This window comes from Hippoglossus hippoglossus, chromosome 15 (genome assembly GCF_009819705.1).
Source record: "Hippoglossus hippoglossus isolate fHipHip1 chromosome 15, fHipHip1.pri, whole genome shotgun sequence".
NCBI classification, from domain to species: domain Eukaryota; kingdom Metazoa; phylum Chordata; class Actinopteri; order Pleuronectiformes; family Pleuronectidae; genus Hippoglossus; species Hippoglossus hippoglossus.
In genome coordinates, this window is record NC_047165.1 from 6,857,207 (window position 1) to 6,877,463 (window position 20,257).

The 20,257-nt window shown below is 42.9% G+C and overlaps 2 protein-coding genes across 10 annotated transcripts in view; both read left to right on the top strand.

Annotated features, from left to right (window-relative positions):
* LOC117775238 (pleckstrin homology domain-containing family A member 1-like) overlaps window positions 1–20,257 on the top strand; it is a 25,103-nt gene continuing 4,846 nt past the window's right edge. Inside the window, exons 1-15 of one of the 9 annotated variants that reach the window (XR_004616220.1) lie at window positions 1–159; window positions 3,931–4,149; window positions 5,327–5,383; window positions 5,514–5,559; window positions 7,848–7,945; window positions 8,339–8,470; window positions 9,183–9,323; window positions 9,869–9,937; window positions 10,504–10,568; window positions 10,713–10,776; window positions 10,914–11,003; window positions 12,189–12,262; window positions 13,672–13,746; window positions 14,358–14,631; window positions 14,752–14,894. Coding sequence is in view for 4 of the 9 variants with exons in the window: in XM_034608198.1 (XP_034464089.1) it covers window positions 4,009–4,149; window positions 5,327–5,383; window positions 5,514–5,559; window positions 7,848–7,945; window positions 8,339–8,470; window positions 9,183–9,323; window positions 9,869–9,937; window positions 10,504–10,568; window positions 10,713–10,776; window positions 10,914–11,003; window positions 12,189–12,262; window positions 13,672–13,746; window positions 14,752–14,983 (1,284 nt within the window). In the remaining 5 variants the exon portion in view is untranslated. Of the gene's footprint in view, window positions 160–3,930; window positions 4,150–5,326; window positions 5,384–5,513; window positions 5,560–7,847; window positions 7,946–8,338; window positions 8,471–9,182; window positions 9,324–9,868; window positions 9,938–10,503; window positions 10,569–10,712; window positions 10,777–10,913; window positions 11,004–12,188; window positions 12,263–13,671; window positions 13,747–14,357; window positions 14,632–14,751; window positions 15,369–20,257 lie in introns of those variants that run through there. The other 8 variants (XR_004616219.1, XR_004616221.1, XR_004616223.1 and 5 more) reach the window with 8 other exon arrangements.
* htra1a (HtrA serine peptidase 1a) overlaps window positions 19,059–20,257 on the top strand; it is a 24,707-nt gene continuing 23,508 nt past the window's right edge. Inside the window, exon 1 of the mRNA XM_034608197.1 lies at window positions 19,059–19,660. Within this exon, the coding sequence (XP_034464088.1) occupies window positions 19,195–19,660 (466 nt within the window). The 5' untranslated portion in view covers window positions 19,059–19,194. The remainder of the gene's footprint in view (window positions 19,661–20,257) is intronic.

Here is a 20,257-nt window from a genome sequence, read left to right on the forward strand (position 1 = left end):
TATACGGAAGTAGGCGTGGCCTCACCCCGAACTAGCTTGGTGAAAAAAGCCAGTCGTCCTGCTTCATGGGGAGAGATGGGCTGAGACTCAAGAGGACACCACCGACACCACCGACTCCACCGGGCCGTCAGTGCTGCAGCCATAGACCGGGAGACTCCGGTAAGCCGCTCCGGGGGGGGACGTTGAACCAAACTAATTGACACTGTTGCGTTATTGTTTCGGACAGTGGGAAGTTGCGCTTGTGGAGTGAGACGCGGCGCTAACGTTAGCTCGGTTAACGTGTGTCGTGCGTGAGGAAACTTAACTTAGCCCCACGGCAGACGCAGCTAGCTAGCTAACGAACATTCAAACACAGAGCCGGTTGTTTTGTTTTTACTGTTTAAGGTGAATTAACGTCATGTTGTTGTGTGAGGTAGCATTAGTTGCTAACAGCTAGGCTAACCTGAGACATGCCCCCGCCCCCCCTCCCTCCAGTTAACTTCAGGCCAGGGAGCCACAGTTACTGATGCTGCTAACGCTACTGCTGTAATGTGAAATACTGTGTTTTATTGTGTTATTGAAAGCTGGTTGACGTTGGGTTTCAGGTTGGCCGGTTTTGCATCTTCCTGTTGTTCTGCTGTTGGAAATCTAAAAGCCCCACAGAGCATGTGTCTGTCAAACGTGTGTTGCATCCAGAGCCAGACTCTGACCTGAAATTGCTCTTTTCAACCGAACTGGAATGACCTGTCCCACCTTTGACCTGTTCAGTCCCAGTCCTTTCACTTTATTACCTCCTCGTCCCTCCTGTACACCTCAATTATTTAGTGTAAAGATTATTTATCTAATTGGGCTTAGTTAAACCAAATGTACACTACAGGAAAACAAATGTTAATGTCCTGAAAAGGCTGGATCACCTCCAGGACAAAAAGGGGCATCTGTACAAGTTCCAGGTTTAGTCCTTATCATAGGGTCTACATATTTTTTGATTGATCCCAAAGTTGTATTTGATCAAATTGCCTCATCAGCCAAGGTTGCATTACTCCACCTGTAAGGCCGAATCAACATTCGCATTGCATCATCAATATGTCTGGCAATTATTTTTCTTAAACTGAGTGTTTAGTGTACAAAATGTAGACCAACAATGTGTCCAACAGTGTCAATGTCTGACCAACAGTCAACACAAAGATGGTGAGTAAGTTTACTGTAATGGAAACCTGAGACTTTGGGTAGTCTGGTTAGTCTGTGGTTGACACTGTCTTGTGTGGATCAATAGTGGTCCAGTAACAAAATGTTTTGTCCTCTGGGAGTTAATCTGACTCTGTCATTAACACCTTAGTGATCTGCTGTGTATTTTCTATGTGGTGGTAGCAGGTCAGTGGTTATTAAAACAACACACAGTTGCTGATTCCAGCTGTTGTGTTTCTTTGGATTGTTTTGCAGCGGCCTAAGATCATGAAAGGAAAATAAAAAAATTCTCTACTGGGCTATCCAGCTGGTGCTTACTGTTGTTTTATGACTTGTCCTGTGTGACCAGTTGGTTGCCATGTGATGGTGGACAACTCCTTCCAGCGTATGTAAAGAGTGAGTTTACCAGGGGGGAATGTTTGCCCTAGAAAGAAGTCAACTTATATCATGCAGCCTTATCTGACCTTCTTCAGAGGCAGAGCTTCTTTCTTCACGGAAGAAGAAAAGAAAAATATTCTCACTGATGAAGTGAAAGTTATGAAACAATCGGTCACATGTTGGGAGTGATCTCACTTCCAAATAACGTTAAGTAAACAAGGTTTGTAGTGAAAGGATTTGAAATGTTCTCATGCTCTCTATAGCCACCTGACTATGTAACATAGTCTGGCTGCTTACCTAAATTTTTGTTCAGTTGGATGTCTGAAGACGGGTCACTTTCCTTGTGGCCACTGGTCAACTGACCGAGTTACTGTTGCAAGTCATTCCCTCTCTCACTCTTGTCCCTTTTCTGTAACAACTAAAACTTTACTGACTGTCTTTTTGAGCTTTTCGTCTGATACAGACATAATTCAAGACAGATTTTCTTCAGGTTAATTTCTGCAGCAAAGACTCACCATGAATTAATTTAGTCAACGTGTCTGCGGTTGGTTGGTGTTTAGCAGGAGTTTCAGAGTAGATTTGTATGTTGTCTGTATTCTGTTGTGGCTAAATACAACACTGTAAGAGAGGTGACAGTGAACCAGAACGGTAATAATACAGGCTGCAGTGAAACAATGAGCTGAGGTGAAAAACTACTTTTTTGAGTATTAAGTATTTTCTTTTGTGTTTGTGTAAAATATTGTCCTATATACAGCTCTGGAAAAAATTAAGAGACCACAACAGATCTGTCTTAAATCAGCATGGCTTCAATTCCAGTGCCTGTTGAATTTGGTAGTAGACTAGTTTAAAGAATAGCACAAAGATGTTAATTTTATTTTAACACATACTTATAAATTGTAACACCAGAGAAACTGATAATCTTGCAGGGTGGTCTGTATATGGCCAATAGATTTTTAAATAATTTAAATACCAGTGTTTATTTCAATCTCTCTGTTGTTAAAATACCAATTTTCCATAAGAAACAGACAGAGATGACAACAATAAGCAAGTAATTGAAAGAAAAGCCTATGTAGTGTACATGGTCTGCTGTTCACCCTCTAGGGATTTTGTCTTGCACCATCTGTAATATCTAATCTGCTCTACTGAAATGCACAAGCATGCATGCAGACGAACATGTGCAGAGCACCTCATTTACGGGATCTCTAAGCTCGACAAAGACGTCTCTCACTCCCGCATGACAATCAGTGTTTGTATTGTGTCGAGACAGTCGCGTTGCTGCTTTCTCGTGCCTATGTGTCAAATGGGATGACTCGGATAGATGCAGGGACTAGTTGAGAGGCTCCCAGCCCAGAGTCCACACACAACAACCAGGCCTTTTGTCCCCGCTTTGCCCCAATCCACCCACACAGTGCTCATAACATCATGGAGAAAGAACGTCTTTATCTTTGCTTTCCACAGACTCATCTCACTCACATATTTTAGGCCCAGTCCAAGAAGACAGCAGCTTAAACAGGCTAATGTGACAATATGCCCACAGTAATGCTTCACTACCGACACTGCGTTTGACATTGAGATGCTTGCATTTGCACACGTTAAAGAAAACAGGTTTGCAATAAGTGAGCTGTAGGTTTTAGGGCTGTGTCTCACCTCAGCAGGTTAAATATTGCCTATTCTCTACCGCGCAACTCCTGAGAGAGAGAGAGAGAGAGAGAGAGAGAGAGAGAGAGAGAGAGAGAGAGAGAGAGAGAGAGAGAGAGAGAGAGAGAGAGAGAGAGAGAGAGAGAGAGAGAGAGAGAGAGAGAGAGAGAGAGAGAGAGAGAGAGAGAGAGAGAGAGATTCTTTCTGTTCAACATGGCTGAGCTAAGTGGCTTTTTTTGACCATGCTCCAGTGGGTGCTCAGCTGTGGCAAGAGGGAGGGGATACAAGGGGCCGGCCAGAGGCTTGCCAAATCGGATGAGAGCGCAGTTGGGAGGAGATGGCACAGAAAGTGAGAGAGAAGGGAGTCCTGCACGAGAAGAGGGAGAAGGAGAGAAAGAGGACAAGCCAGGGTGGGTGGGTGGAGGAGATAGAGGAGGGAGTGACAGAGGATAGCATGTGTTACAGAAAAAAAAAAGAGGGACTCAGAGAGAGCCAACGATAAAGGGAGAGCGAGTGGGCGAGGCTGATGTAAAAGGATAAAGGCGGGGTTGTGGTTTGTGTCACATGATCCCCATGCAGGCTGTAGCCTAGTGAGCTCCAGGTGGCAGACAGAGCACAGATACAGTAGATACAGAAAGAGGGAGCGGGACACAGTTGCAAGGCTCAACACAAAGACAACAGAAAATCCTCGTTTACCCCACCACCCTCCTTAACCCCCTCTCTTTGCACTCCTTTCTCTCTGTCCTTCAGGAATTCTTCCCAGTTCCACTTGCCCTTGCTCCTCTCCACTCCTGGCCCCAGCAGGCCAGGGAATGTCCCGGCAGCGAGATGCCTTACGTGGACCGACAGAACCGCATCTGTGGCTTCCTGGACATCGAGGAAAATGAGAGCAGTGGCAAGTTCCTGCGGCGTTACTTCATACTGGACACACAGCAGGGGAGCCTGGTGTGGTTTATGGACAACCCGCAGGTAATTAATAACACAGAGCTGTGTTAGCTTAGCTCTTAGCTTTATTCATGGGGAAGAAAAACCCTGCAGGTAACTTCACAGGCAAATGTTTGATTTTGACGATTTATGAGCAACTGCATTCCAGCTAATGGAAGCTATCAGTGTTGACAGTCATCTCTCAGGCGAACAGCAGGCTACCTTTCAGGTTTCTGTCTTCATTGTACAGGTATTTCCATTGCCAGACGGTCATACAAGGATGGGGGAACTTGGATTATGTAATTCTAGTTGACAGGAATTGGGGAGAGCATGTTACAGGAGTAGGTCAGTGCTAATGGTGTTTCTGTGTTTCAAGCTGTACATTTGTTTGAAAGAGGATTGAATGAGTTCACAGATTTAACTCTACTTGCGAATGTTCAAACCCTCAGTCGCAGTTTGGGAAGGACAGAAAGTGGACTTCAACGTAATACTTTGTTTGTTTGAGGTGGCATTAACATGATACTTGTAGATTATTGATGTGCCAATTTCCTTTGGAATATGTGGCATTTAATTTTTTGGGAGTTCATCTTCATTTGGAAATTGTTCCAGATTTGTTAGTGCGTTGTTCGTCAGTTCTGGTTACATTAGATGTTTGCTGTGATTCACAGAATTGTCACTATTAGTAAAAAATATCCTTGTCTGAGAATAGATAATAACTGATGTATATTGAATTATGTTATTTCATTGATTACTGTAGGGCTCTCCATTTGTCCATGTAGTGAACAATGGTATTTCCAGGGTCAACATTTTCTCCTCTGTGACCCTTTGTCCATGGCTGTTATAGTGTAACTCTCCTCTCGGTTTGTACAGCGTGTTGGCTTGCAAATACTGTATTTGTAAGTGTGCTGTTACATGAAGTATCCATAAATGATGTAGTGCAGGGTGAATTTTGAATAATTCAGCAAGTCCCTTTCCTTTTTATAGATTGAAAAAGGTTAAAATTTAATGATGTTAAATCTGGTTCCCCTAGTTTCAGAAACACAGCAAGACACTGAAATTAACTATCATGGAATGCAGCCAAAGTATACTGTAATTACTCCATAACATCGACTTGCTTTTCAGGACCGACTTTGCCCTTTTGCCATATTAGCCTTTTCCCTTATTAGAATGACAAATTATTAGTTTTCTATTTTTGCATATTTTGTTCTTTTTCTTCCCACAGAACCTGCCTGTTGGTTCTGAATGCGTCGGTTCTCTCAAGCTCACCTACATCTCTAAGGTACACAAATTTAACCACTGAAGCTTCTCTGGCACTAAGACGATAAGATTATTTATTAATAGAATAATAGTGTTTACTGTGTTTGGTTGAACAGATAATCTAACAGTTACAGTGGTTTGTCCTCCTCTAGGTCAGCGATGCCACAAAGCTCAGGCCTAAAGCAGAGTTCTGCTTCGGTAAGAAAACACTGATCATCACAAACTCTTATCTGTTATTATTTATATACATTTACAAAATACTTTATTACTGTAATAATAAGATTAACGGAAATTGTATTTATTTAGAAAAATAAACACGTATTTCCCTAATTACTTACAATTCAAATAATTGTTCCTGTACTGGCCAGGATTGCAGCAGTGTACTGGTTTCACACTATACCATGTTATGAAAATGATAGGTAACTTACCATTTACGTATCTGGTGTTAGAAAAAACTGCTACTGAGTGGAGAATCTCATTCAGACTTGGCAACTGGCCCAACACAAACAAATACAGCAGAGAAAATGAAAGAGAGAAGTGAGACAGATATAACCATTCACTGGAAAATTAGAACCGGTAGTTTGGGATTATTTTGGATATCCCTAAAATTAACATGGGGCTGTGCTCGAGGACGGATATTCAGCTGGCAAAAAATATAGATGCAAAGTAAGTTGCCAAAGGAGGAAACTCATAAAACATGTCAAACACCCTCCCTCCGTGCAGATCAAAGTTGTCTGTTTATAACTTTAATCCCCGATTAAAAAAACATGTGAACATGAAAATGTCAATCATAAAATGCTCTATTAAAATGATTTTCCACATCCCAGTCCCCGATTAGATCTGTGTTGTAGTTCTGTTCGGTAGCCTCTGATTTACAACACACACATACTGACCGTGATCTGACCCCTTAAACGCGCGCGCGCGCGCGCACACACACACACACACACACACACACACACACGCACACACACACACACACACACACACACACACACACACACAGACTTTCCCATAAGTCTGTGTGGGTGTGAGTTTAAAGTAAAGGAAACATAAGGCTGCGCTGTTTCGTACTTGATCAATTAAATTGGCAACAACTTTGATAATCATTTACAGCATTTACATAATTTTTGCTAATCAATAGATTTTTGACAGATTAATCCATAATGAGAATTGATAATTATTAACTGCATTTGGATACAAATCTGTTTTAAATGAGCTCTATATATGAGGGATCCCTCTCCCAGGACTACATCTAATATAACCTGAGGGGAACAATGTCCGTTGTCCTTGTCTTGGTCAAGCCATTGATCAGGCAGCTTTGTGCAACTGTGTCTGTTAAGCTAACACACAACACGCAGGAGGCTACAGTTGATTACCTGGGTGTTTGTTCATTTGTTTGCTCTGTTTTCAGATTTCATCAATCTTAATCAGGTTGTATTTGCACCTGAAAAGTTTTCCTGAATCAAAGTTTTAGGTTTTGACAAATTTTAGAACCTGAGCAATGGACATTTCTTCCAACAGTCCGGTTTTCCAGATTGTATTAAAGATTAGCTGCTTTGTCTTTCCCATCTTTATGAATATTAAAAGAGTGAGGGAGTGTGTGGCGCCTTCCAATGACTATCCTCAACAACGTATTAGTTGGATGTATTCCCAACCCGAAACATTTTGAAAAGCCTTTTTAAAGTTTTAAGCCGTCACTTTAGTTTTTCCGCTTCTTCTGTCATGCTGCTGCATTGCTAGCTTTTAGGGCACATTACGTCTACTAACTGCTGTTATGCACCACTGCTCTCTGCCATTGCTTGAAATTATCCAGTCACTTCTGTGCTTGTGGCATGCATGCATGTCCCCGTGCTCCTGCTGGTAGACATCAACATAGACACAGGACAGACACGTACTCCTAAAGAAATTGCTCTACTGCGCCACCAATGGTCAAACACGTCATGGAACACCTTTAAGAGGTTGTAGAATGTCAGCACTTAAGAAACATTTCATTAGGTATTTATTAATTATGGTTCTTCTTTCAGGGTTTTTGCTGCTCCGTCAAATTTCATTCTGCCTCACGACAACATTCTAGTACAGTGGGAACCAGTTTACTATAGTGATCACATTTGTGCTGGGCTTAATACCATTCATGGTAATATGTTGACCATAAAATAGCTGTGTAGCGTGCGTGCGTGCATGTGTGTCCCTTAGCGTAGTTTTTTTTCCACTTCAAGAAAAATCTGTGGCAGTGGATCTGTTCTCCTTCCACTAATATTCACTTCATATTTTCCAAACTAAGCCAAAAGCACAGATAGTCAATGCCTCTTTCCAGTAAATCTGTCTGTGTAGAGTTGCATGCATGTGATTCATATTTAACACAGAATGAAACAGATGGTGTAATGTAGACTGTAACCTAGTCTGACTCAAGATGACCAAAAGAGGCCTGAATATACTTTCACTCTTCCTCTTGTTCCCACGGTTTCCTTTCTTCTATGATCTATTAGTCATCAATGCCGGGATGAGGAAGTTCTTCCTGCAGGCCAATGATCAGCAGGACCTCGTGGACTGGGTCGACGCTCTCAATAAAGCCACCAAAATCACTGTGAGACAAATACACGTGCACACACACAGTGTGCACAGATAAACACAAGACATACAGTTCACTCCTGATTCCGCTGTAATCATCTGTTCTTCCTGGCTCATGTTTTATCGCTCATGTTTTATCGCTCTGAGAAACTTGTATTTCTTCCTCCTCTGGAGATATGAATGAGTGGACTGTCAAGAAACTAGAGTGAGTCACAGTATGACTAACAGGATGCTGTATTGTTGTACTTACTACTTGGATGAAGGGTCATTTCTATTGTTCTCCATGAAGCGTTTACCCTCCAGATAGGAAATGGATATAAAGCGTGGTCTTGGCTCATCAACTTCTATAGAAGGGTTTTATTTTCCCTATTGTGTGTTTAATTAAAAATTGAGTTTGTGTGTACTTCAGGTGCCAAAGTTGCATGATGGCCAACAGAATGCAGAGAACCAGAAGGTTTTGCCAGAAGTCGCAGGACCAAAGAAACAAGTGTCTTATAAGACAGAGATAATTGGAGGAGTCCCCATCGTCACCCAGACACAGGTAAACATGACCAACGCATGCACATAACTTACTCCAGGTACATTAAGGCATTAAGTTAAAAGATTTTGAAAGCTACAGGGAAACATTGACAAACAGCTGTTAATAATAAGTTGCTTTAATAATAATGAACACTGCACACTGATGTTTCAAAGAAAGAAAGTTAGCAAAGTTTATATCATTTTTGAAAACTATAATTTTATCCACAAGATCATTGCACTCCTGCTTTTGTCTGTTGTGTATAATTTTAAACAGAAAATCATTGGGTTTAGGAGTGTTGGTGAAATAAATCAAGCAATTTGAAGAAATCATTTTAGGCTCTTTGAAAATTTCATGGCAATTCTTCACTATTTTCTGTTTATAATTTAGCGACAATTAGAAAAATTAACCGACAGATTAATCAATGATGAAAAAAATCCATGTTTGGATTAACAGAAACTTTACTTGAAGCAGTATGAGCTGCCAATAACATCTCGGGAAAAGTCTTGTGTTATTAAATGATTTGTTTGTGTCTTTTATAGTAATTCATATGTACATTCACTATATTGTGCTAAATTACCCTGCAGTCAAGATTCTGTCTAACATGTGGTAGATGTTTTTTGTGGTCATAGAATCCCCAACATAAATCATCCCTCAGACTGTAGAAAAGCTGCATTTGTTTTTGTTTGAAATGTTGTTGTAACTTACAATATCCCGGCTGTCCCTCACCCTGCAGCGTGACGGCGGTGATGGTGCAGACAAAGCAGATCGAGACGCCATGCAGCGCTCTCACAGCCAGCTGCCGTACTTCCTGAGCAGGCCGACTCAGGAGCACAGCGTCATTAAGTCAGGTTACTGTGTCAAACAAGGAGCTGTGGTGAGTACCTGCCACTGTCGTCTTATAGTTCACTTCTCTGAAAATCAATTGCATTTACCAAGCCGAACCTTAGATATGCAATACCATTTCTTTATGTAATATAAAGGCTGTTGTGAGAATGCAGCAGTAAACCAGACACATGACGGACCGAGCGCTCCAGAGAAATTTAAGTTGTTGTGAACACATCTGTGGGAAGAGTCTCCTGCTTCGTTCTTCATATATGAAAGGCATACTCTGTACACCATTGTCTGGACATTTTCCAGAGTTCATGCTTAAAATTGCCACGAGACATCCACAAAAATAGCCCTCCGTGTGATATGCAAGAGGAATGTTACAAGAGATTTTAGCTTGATAGTGAGAAAGAAATTTGGTTCCCTAAGGAAACGCTCAATTCCAGTATGAACAAATCTTTACTCTTGACTAAAATACCTAGGATCTAGAAACGGTTCTTGTCTCTTCCTTATTGGAACCAATTGTGACAGATCTTGTGTTGCTAGAAAATTATTTGCCAAAAGTTCTGAACATAATTTCCCTTTTCCCCCCAGATGAGGAACTGGAAACGTCGATATTTTCTACTGGAGGAAAACTCAATGAGTTACTTCAAGTCTGACCTGGTAATCGACTTTGATTCAATTATATGAAGTCTATAAGGAATGTGTCTATTGATGGTGCATGTGTTTTGGGTTCACCCCCACAGTCTGAGGCAGAGTAACAGCAAACATACAGTCCTGACTTCGAACATGTTTTATCCACAGTGTGTGTGGAATTCAATGCCCTCATTTCACATGTCCTATCATGCCTCGTTCCCCTGTTGGCATCTCTCTCTCACTCACACACACAAATGCACACACAGACTGTCCTCAGGACAATACTGCATGTCCCATTCCCAGTACTTGGCAAGGTCTGCCCTTATTTGACAGCTTTATCTGTCTGTTTGGCTATCAACAGGCCCCGAGGACACAGACTCTCTGTCTGCTGGATAAAATGGCCAGGTCAAGAAAGTTTCAACCATCAGAGTTTTACTTTGCTGCTTCTACCCCAAATCTTTGAAAAACTGTTTGTACCCACTACATCAGCAGAAGCATTTGTAATAATTGTACTGTGCATTTCAAGTTTTGGCATCTGTGAGTGTTATTATTATCTATTCTTCTCACTTACTCATTATTTTTCTTACTTTTAGGAGAAAGAGCCTCTGAGAATGATCCCACTGAAGGAAGTTCACAAAGTCCAGGAGTGCAAACAGAGGTATTTAACATGTCCCAGCATTTTGCCGCTGTAAGAAAATCTTTTGTCCAAGGGGGGATGGTGTTTACGTTTTCTGATTTAAATAAAGATTATACTGTCGCTGAGATGAATGTGATTTGACTTGTTTTCCACTTTTTGTTGTAGTGACATTATGATGAGGGATAATCTGTTTGAAGTCGTCACCACATCAAGGACATTTTACATACAGGTGCATCTTTCTCTACGAAAAAATCAATATACTGTTGATTCGTACCTTTCCATTCCTTCTGATCTCCTCTCCTCACAGGTCTCATTCTCTTCTGTCTGTTTCCTCACTGTCATTTTCTTCTTCTTTGCCTCCAACAGGCAGACAGTCCAGAGGAGATGCACAGCTGGATCAAGGCTGTCTCCGGGGCCATTGTGGCCCAGCGGGGGCCCGGGAGGTCTGCTGCCACAGTATGTATCATACACCACCGTAGAGTGCAGTGCCACCATGGTACAGATTCAAGTCCTCACCATTTGACTCATGTCTGACCTCACGTGTACCTGTGGAAAAGGGAAATCACTTCTGTCACTTCTACCGTGCAGAACTTCAGACTTATCTTACTTTGACTAAAACTATTCAAATCACTTTTCTGTCTTTTCTGACTGTTTTTTTTTCTGACACTCAAGTCAGCTATTGATCATTTCCTGCAGTTTCTTGCTCGCGCAAGAGCTCACACAGCTGAAAGCTACAGAGATGGGAAGTTTGGCTACAGTAGGTTTCAGAACATTCCCGTGTTTTTAACAACATTGAACCCAGCAATAAAGTTGGTTGTAGAGTCTGACAAGTTCGATGAAGCTACATTTTTCTTGGTTCATTCTGTAGTAAGTCTTAACTCCCTATTAGATCAGCACAGAGTCTTAGGACAGATGCTAGCAGGCTGTGAGGAAGCAACGCTCGGTGTTTGGCACAGCCTATTTCCCACCATCCAACGGCACAGTACAGATTTTTTTTTTTTTTTTAACCAACCTTGTCTTAATTAGACAATTGGCAGTTGATCGATGACAGGAAGTGAGGGGAGAGAAAGAGACGGGAATTGTAAGCAATAAATGTCTCCAGCTGGACTTGAACCAGGGACGTTGCTGTTCATAGCTGACGTAACCCTGGAACCACCCGGGTGACTCTGGTGATTTGATCTTAAGTAGGTCATCTGCTCACAAGATAACAATCTGCTATCACCACTTTTCACTTTCCAGCAGCTCATGAAGTCAGTGTGACTACATAAAGTTTAGTTTTACGACGGCTTAATTAGTTCAGTCAGCAGCTTACATACTTGGAGACAGGCAGGTAGACTTGGCAGCTGTGAAGAGAGAAGTAAACTGGTTCCATACGTCCTGGGCTGCAGCTGGTTCCTTCTGGTTGGACTGGAACCATTCTCAACACGTCCGCGCTGACTCTCTCTACAGTTCCCTCCTTCTTGCCTCCTATGTCTTCTTTCTCTTGTGCTCGTTTTTCTCTCACCTCAGTTTACCCTCTCTTGTGCCTCTCTCGTCTTTTTTCCATTCTTTCTCCCTTTGTCACATTCTCTCCACCTCCTCCTCTCCCTGTGGGCAGATGGCCCATCTGCTCTAATCCTGCTTTGCACTGTGTTGTTGCAGATGCGGCAGGCCAGACGGCTGTCGAACCCCTGTATACAGAGGTATACGTCCCGAATCGGGGAGTGCAGCAGCACGTATGTCAGCTCGTCTAAACCCCCCCTTTTAAACTATAAGTTTACCTTTTTTAAAACTGTTTTCCACTCACTGGCTGACCCTTTGTGGTTGTAGACATTATGAGGGCAGATCAGATCTGACGGCACATCTGATGCTCCTTTTTTTTTCCCAACCACACCCTACATATGGCTGTGATAACCCAACAAGCGCTCCTCCCTTCACGCCCTCATCCTCAATGCTTCTCTGATCCACTTCTATTCCTCCTCTGCTTTTCTTTTCCAATGGCGAAACTGTCACTTTTAGCTCAGCTCAAAATTTTGATCCCCTGCATTTAGATCTTTTCCAGCGAAACAGGTAAAAAACGTCAGAAACTGTAGAGCTCATGTTGTGCTTATCTTCTCTTGCACATGATGACCGTCCCACGCACGGTAACTCAAATCCAGCACACCTCAAGTCTTTTTAAATGCTAAAATATAATATTGTTGCAGTTACAGAATGACTCTAGACAGTTGGAATATGACCATGTAACTATTGGACAAACTTGCAGTCCCTCCCTCCCTCCCTCCTGCCCGCCCTCCCTCCCTCCCTCCCTCCTGCCCGCCCTCCCTCCCTTATGGCTTCACCTCCACAGCTTTCATGATTATTGATGACGATCTTAGGCCCCGTACACACCTGGTATTAACATGTGGTTTTTGCGATCCGATCACAAGTGGACAGCTCTGAGTGTGTGCATTCACACCTGGTATTAACATGTGGCCCCACATGCGTATCGTGATCGGATCTCACTTCCCCGCCCTCTAAGCAAATGAACACGTCCATCATTTCTGTTCACGAAGACCAAGTTATGTTGTTTTTACCCATAAGTCTGTCCGATGTCACTTTGTGTGTCTGTGTGTCGAGCAAGAAAGAGAGAGGTAGAGAGGAGCTGAATGAATCTCGTGCAGCTGCCCTGTGAAGAATGATTTTTACCAATTAAAGGGAAGTATCGATCATTGTGTGGTGATCAGAGTTGATCTTGTGTCGGTGGTTACAGACAATCACAGAGAAGAGAAAAAATAAGTTTGTTTTGTAGTGAAACTGCAGCAGGTCAGAAGACATCCTGCATATGTGGCCCAGGACAGATTTGCATTCACTGTCAAAAGAATGTGGTCCTGCGAGATCAGATCGCTATCTGATCTGAGTGCGTTCACACCTTTTACTTAGACCTGACCACTTGTGATCATGTTACAAAAAACACATGTTAATACTAGGTGTGTACAGAGCCGTATACACGAGTTGATGAACAATCCATGAGAAAACACACACTCACTGCTTGAACCTCCTGACCAACTTAGCTGTGAATAGCTGTGTTCTCTGTTCTTTATTGCTGGGTACATGTGTCTTTCACACCTTGTGTTTCTCTTCCCCTCATGCTCTGTTATCTCTGCAGTCTGCTGCAGCTGTGTACCTGTCTTAGATGTGTGACATCCTGCCTGTCTCTCCTCCTCCCTCCTGTTCGCTGCCTGTATGTTTTTTTTCCTCTCTTGCTCATACACACAATAACAATAATGAGGATACACTTGTTTTCACGTTGATCACCTCCACCTTCTGTGTGCTAAATGTTAAACATCTGACCAGCGTTGAAACGAGGACTCACCAGTGCTGAATCCACAAATCCAAGGTCTAAATCTTTAAGTAGATTTACATGCAAATTCTTGGGTTTGTAAAAATGCTTAAAGTGTTGTGTGATCGTATCAGTTAATCAGTTTTGCAATTGACCTGCAGGGAATTGTCAGTGATTATCTGATGAATTTGCACCTTTGGATTCAGCACAAATCTCTTAACATGTGTGTTCATGTGTCTCACATTAATTAACATTCACATTTCTGTGTAAGGAAACTAACTCTTGTGCTGCTTATGTTACACTTGATGGAATTTTCACAAGCCCACAAAGTCCCAGGAATTGTCAAAATACTGAACCTTTTAGTTGACAGATATTTGTTTTGGCGTTTCTTGGGTCTTGATGGATTATTTTCTCACCCACATTTCACCAACTGCACAACTCCCCCCTTTTTAATTCCCACAACCTCTGCTGTGTCGTCGCCTTTCTCCTCATGCCTCTGCTTTGTGTTTCAGAGATTGAAATCTGACAATGAAAGGCTGTGAAATACTGATCAACAACCAACCACTGCTTCCTAAGACACTCTGCTCTTCCACTGCAACCTGTTGAGACTACCAAAACTAAAACCTGCTGACACTACTGCTACTGCTACCTCTACTAGTCCTACTACTACTACTTCTACTTCTTCTGCTACTACAGCCACCATCTCCACTCTCTTGCAATGCTACATTCTTCAGCACCTACATCCTTAAAGCTGCATCAGGCCCCACATGCTGGTGCTGGTTCCAAGTCTGTAACTCACTTTGGCTCCTCTCAAATAAACACTGCTTTTCAGGATTTCACTTTTGTTACTAACAAGTACTTGTCTTGTCTCCCTCACTCTTCTGTCCTCCCCTGTTTCTGCTGCAGGAACATGGCAGCCGTTCCACTTTCTACCGTAGCTCCTCGGGCCCCCCCGCCCCTCGCTCGCCCATATCTGCCATGCCACCATGCAACCCAGAGTGGGGGAATGCTGTCACGTGCGGCACACGCCCACAGCCTGGCGTGGGACAGCGAGCACTTCATGAGCCTGCTGCCACGGCCCAATCACAGCCACACGCCAGCACGCCTGTCCCTGCAGGAGTCACGTCTGGCAAAGTGACCTGCAAGCCATCTGTGACCACCATCACCAACTCGGAGGAGTCACCGTGGCGACGGCGGAGCAGCTTTGAGCCCCGCATGCCTGAACCAGAACCTGTGGACTTGGATGATGCCGACTTGCCAGTGAGCGAGGTCTGAGCCAGAGTGGAACTGGATATTAAAATGTGTTTATCTGGGTTGATGTTGGATGGACGAAGAGGAAACCGTGCACGACAGGTGCTAATAAACAAAGGGCAGGTGCTGGTTTTCAAACAGAAGCTGTTGGCAGATCACAAACTTCTGAGCTCCTCCGTCAGTGTGCGAGAGAAACATGTTGGGTCACCACTGAACTGCATTTGTGTGCCAAAGACGACCCACTCTTTACCTACGCACCCCCCCCCCCCCCCCCCCCCCCCCGCCCCGCCCCGCCCCGCCCCGCCTGCCTGCTGTCTCACAATGGCATATTTATTTACCAAGAGAAGACATCGTCAAACAAAAGTACAAACCTTAGTTCACTTGTGCGGATTAGTTTTCAGTTGCAGACCTTTATTTGAACCTGTACAGTGATACGTTCAGTGGTATCTGTGGGGAGGAGGATTTTTGTAAACCACTTTGTTCCAAGACTAATAAGGGAGTTTTTTATGGTGCAAGGTGTTTCCTCATATCTTAAATAAGTGTTTGAACTGAGGACTGGCTTTTCATAACCTCTCTAATTTAAACAGTGTGGTCCGTTCATGCTCATTATTTTAACACTGGATTTAGGACTAGATGCTAAAAAAGTTTAAAAAAAATATGTATATGATCCAGTGTGTTTGATAATGCAAGACCAAATGTGTTTCAGCCTCAAAGCTTCATTTAGTCCGATTAGTTTTTTTTTTTAGTTGACAAATGTTTTGATTTTAAACTTTTTATGTTTGAATATAGTGGAGGGTTAAGGTCAGTTATTTGTCCGCCGTTAGTTTCATAGTTGACTGGTATTGACCTCAATCTGAATTAGACTACATGTAAATGTACAGTTTTTACAGTTATTCCACAAGCAGAGTTCTGTGCAGAGGCAGAAAGAAGGAAAAAAAAAAAAAAAAAAATTGAAAGCGTTCACAGTTTATTCATCACTTCAAAACCTGAATCAGCATCTTCACAAACTGTATTTCAGCAAACACTTTGTGGACTCATGTTTCGGACACTGGAAGACATGGGGGGGTGGAGCAACATTGTTATAAGTAAACACAAAGTACAAGACATGAGCTTGTATGCATTTTGTAAATCATAATAATAAAACCAGCGTTGTGCTGGGTCAGCTATAGAAGAGCTTCATGTCCGGACAGACTGGGTTAGAACTGGTTTACGTGAGTGAACGAAAGCTGCAGTCAGTAGTTGGAAGAATTGATGAACCTGTACTAACACCACGCAAACAAAAGATTCAAGCTCAGACACTTCCATTGCATGTTAACAAGTTAACGATTCCTCAGATTGTCTTTTTAGTTTTTGTTGACCTGCGGCTCGTCTGTGTGTTGTTTTTGCAGAATAGAGCTGTGTGCATCAAAATTATTTTTTATAAGCTTTTAGATGTTTTCTTGATCCGTGTTTATCATCCCAGTAGCAGGCAGGTTTTATTTAAAATGCTAAATAACAAACACTAATATTTCCTTGTTTTTTTAAGTGCCTGCTCCATTTCATCCAACAAAGCCAAGCTCCTTCACCCCTGTTCAGTCTTGTGTAATTGGTTTGAATTGTTTCTATTTATTATGTGGATGACTTGAAAGAAATAAACACTGAAAATGTGCTCAGGCTTCCATGAGTATTATTCAGTAGTTTTATTATTCGTCAGCAAAGAGAGGCTGCGGAGATAAAAAAAAAAAGGAAAGAAAGAAAATTCTCCATAAGCATCTTCATTTGACCATCAAGGCAAAATCTGCCCTCTTGTGGTGAGAGGGAAATCTTACTTCAGTACAGATGATTTAATCAGGTAAAGAGTGTGTCTGTGTGTCCTTGTTTCATACACAGCCTCTTGCTTCATGTAGTTTGTGTCAGTGGATTTGCAGATTGAGGTCATGGAGCCACACTGAAAATACGTCAGATAATGAGCTGTTCATGGTTCCAGTCTTTGTATTTACAGAATATTAGTAGATATCACATGTGTGGGCTCCAGGGAGTTGATAAGGATGGTGGTTCGCAGGAAGAGTAAAACCATCTGTAGCTTCTTGAAGCACTAAAGCCCTTTTTAATCCCATCTTCACACACATGTCCATCGATCTGGTCTGTGGGACCTGAGGCTTCGCTGTGGCTTCAGGCGTGGACGCTCACTCTCTCTCTCACAGTGGAGACATCACTGCAGACTCCAGCGCTGCAGAGATCACACAGACCTCAGTGGCATCCCCGCTTGGACAGGCTCACTGGCTTTGGTCGGAGACTGGGTGTTCCTGAGAGATGAGGTTGTTTTCATCTGCAGATTTTCCCACCAGTGTCTCGCCTACGTGTTTGCCACAAATGATGAGGATGCTGCCGCTGCGAGGGGTCACACAAATGCTACGAGTGCAATAAATGAAAATACCAATGTCGTCCATTCATTTTTAGATCAGCGTGTGAAATAAAACATAAAAGACAAACATCAGTTTTCTTGGCGAAGGAAAGACTGAGCTCTGGGTTTACATGTTCACGTTGTGCACACGTACAGTTTCCTGACCTCCTCAGGCCCAGCTCTGTGTCAGAGAGCACATGACTGCCCTGCCTCCCTTTCTGCCACCTTCCTAATTGCCTGGTGGATACAGAGGTTTGTGTTACCCGCAGCTCTGGTGCACCACCGGGGGCCTCGTCCCTCCGGTCCCCTCATTCCCACGCAGCCGCTCAGAGGAGCGCTCCCCTCCACCCGGGCACCGCATTTAAACCGTCAAAACAACCCTGCACCCATAATCCATCACATTGTGCCGAGGCATTTTATGACACTGATTCATTGCCCTCAGCGTTTACTGGACTCTTTTACAGCTTAGCACAGACATCCGAGCCTAACAGAGATGTGCTGTTCGCCAACAGGGTAATGTAGACCATTAATACTGGAATAAATATATTATTCTGTGGTATTTCCATTGAGTCACTGAGGCACAAATCATTACTAAAAAAACTGAATTATGCACCTTTGCATGGGAGGATAATTATTATTTAGATGTCACCATTAGATGTTTATTTCCCTGGAAGCTGGGGACTCATAACCCGTCGAGTTGGAATGAAATCATAATTGATGGATAAATTATGCTCTTTTGCAATTTTCCAATTAGAACAAATTTGGCTGTTTATAGAGGCAACGTGAAAGAACCACATTAACTCCACCAATCCCACAATCCAGCCAAACTTTTCCCATCGCTGATTTTTCCTAATTAGTCATAAAGGCTTGTGTGGATGCCAGGAGTGATTCATTAGAGAATAGTAAAAAAAAAAAAAGGGGGCTGTGGTGCATAAAGGGAGTTATAAAGTGCAGTTCATACACAGGGGTACATTCAGGAACATTAAAAGCAATGCAAAGACCAAATTAATATATATATATATCAATATAAAACCAAGAAGCACAACTCAAAAATAATTAAGCAAACTAAAGGAGATTAAAAACAACAGAATTAAAGAGGTAAGGGAAAAAGTAAGGATGATTCCATAATGTTCCAAGGATACAAGGACATTTAAAAACAAGAGACATAGATCAAAAGAAATCAATTTAAATAAAAAAAAATGCACAATTCATTAAAATAAAGCTAAGTAGATCGAAAACAGATTGAAAAGAACAGAATAAAAAAGATTAAGAGAAGTTAAATGAGTTAAAAATATAAATAGATAGATATAGAGAGATGGATCAACAGACTCTGGTGTGACTGAAACGTCTTTGATCTTTTCTGTGTTTGACATTGAGCTCCAGAGGTTGTGACCTTGACCTCTGACGTCTGACCTTGTGGTTTTCCTCTGGAGTCACATCAGCAAAGTGAAGAGCAGCTCCTCCGTCTGCTGCGTTACAGAGAACCCACCAATCACAGGGCTTGTTGTGATTATCCTCGCCTCTATGATGCGGTGCCAGTGAAAAAAAAACGTGAAGCGCGTAATTGGCTGAGCAGAGCGAGAGTTAAATGTTCCTCCAGCCGAAGAGACGCACACTACTGAGCTCTCTCCTCCCGTAACACTGCAGCACAGAGCGTGCTTTCTCAACTCTTTCCCACTTTTTATTTAACTCTTTGAAACTTTTTTTTTAAAAACATGTTTTGGTCACTGTCGCTGTGCGTAATCGCAGCCTTCGCGTCCGCGCCGGCCGCAGACGCGCAATCCTCCAGCCGGTATGTGATCGGATGTCCCGCTCGCTGCGACAAGTCTCTGTGTCCCCGGGTCCCCGCGGACTGCCCGACGGGACAGACCCTCGACGCCTGCCACTGCTGCTCGGTGTGCGCGTCCGGCGAGGGGGAGGCGTGCGGCGGCAACGGGAAGCTCGGGGACCCGGTGTGCGGAGAGGGGCTGGAGTGCTCCGTCCCCGGCGGGGTGGCGTACACGGTCACGGTGAGGAGGAGAAGCAAGAGCGGGACGTGCGTGTGCAAAGCTGCCGACCCGGCGTGCGGCAGCGACGGGGTGTCCTACCGGAACATCTGCGAGCTGAAGAGGGTGAGCCGCCGGGCGGAGAAGCTGCAGCAGCCACCTGTTCTGTTCATCCAGCGGGGAGCCTGCGGGAAAGGTAACGGTCCTGTGGCTTTGGTTCTGGGTCAATGAGAACCCCAAACTATCTATCTATCTATCTATCTATCTATCTATCTATCTATCTATCTTAAGTTCTCCTCAAACAGTTCTACGATGTACTTTCGCTTTTCAATTGTTTGTGTGCAGAGATTTTTTAGTGCAGAGTGAAGTTAGAAAACTTTGCGTTCATCCTACCTGGTTTATCTGCAATGAAAATGTTATAGTCATTTTATGTTTTTCACAAATTGAAGCCGAATTTACCTGATTACTGTTCACTTGTGTGACTTTTATATAAGTTTGAACGGTTTATTGATATATATTGATATACTATATTTGGATATTGTAAAGTTACAGTGTGTTTGTTAAAGACTAAAGACAAACATAAGACTTTCATCTGAGTTTGGGTCAAACTCTGAAACTGAATAAAGTGAATAAATACACAAATCCTGCATTTTTCGGCATTTTGTATTCTTCAGTTAGACAGATATCATGATGTATCGTTTTCTGATTGTCTTGCAATAATTCGATTATCGCAGAATCGCTGTATCGTGGATCACATCGTGCGTATCACATCGTGTCGTGACTTACTTCCACC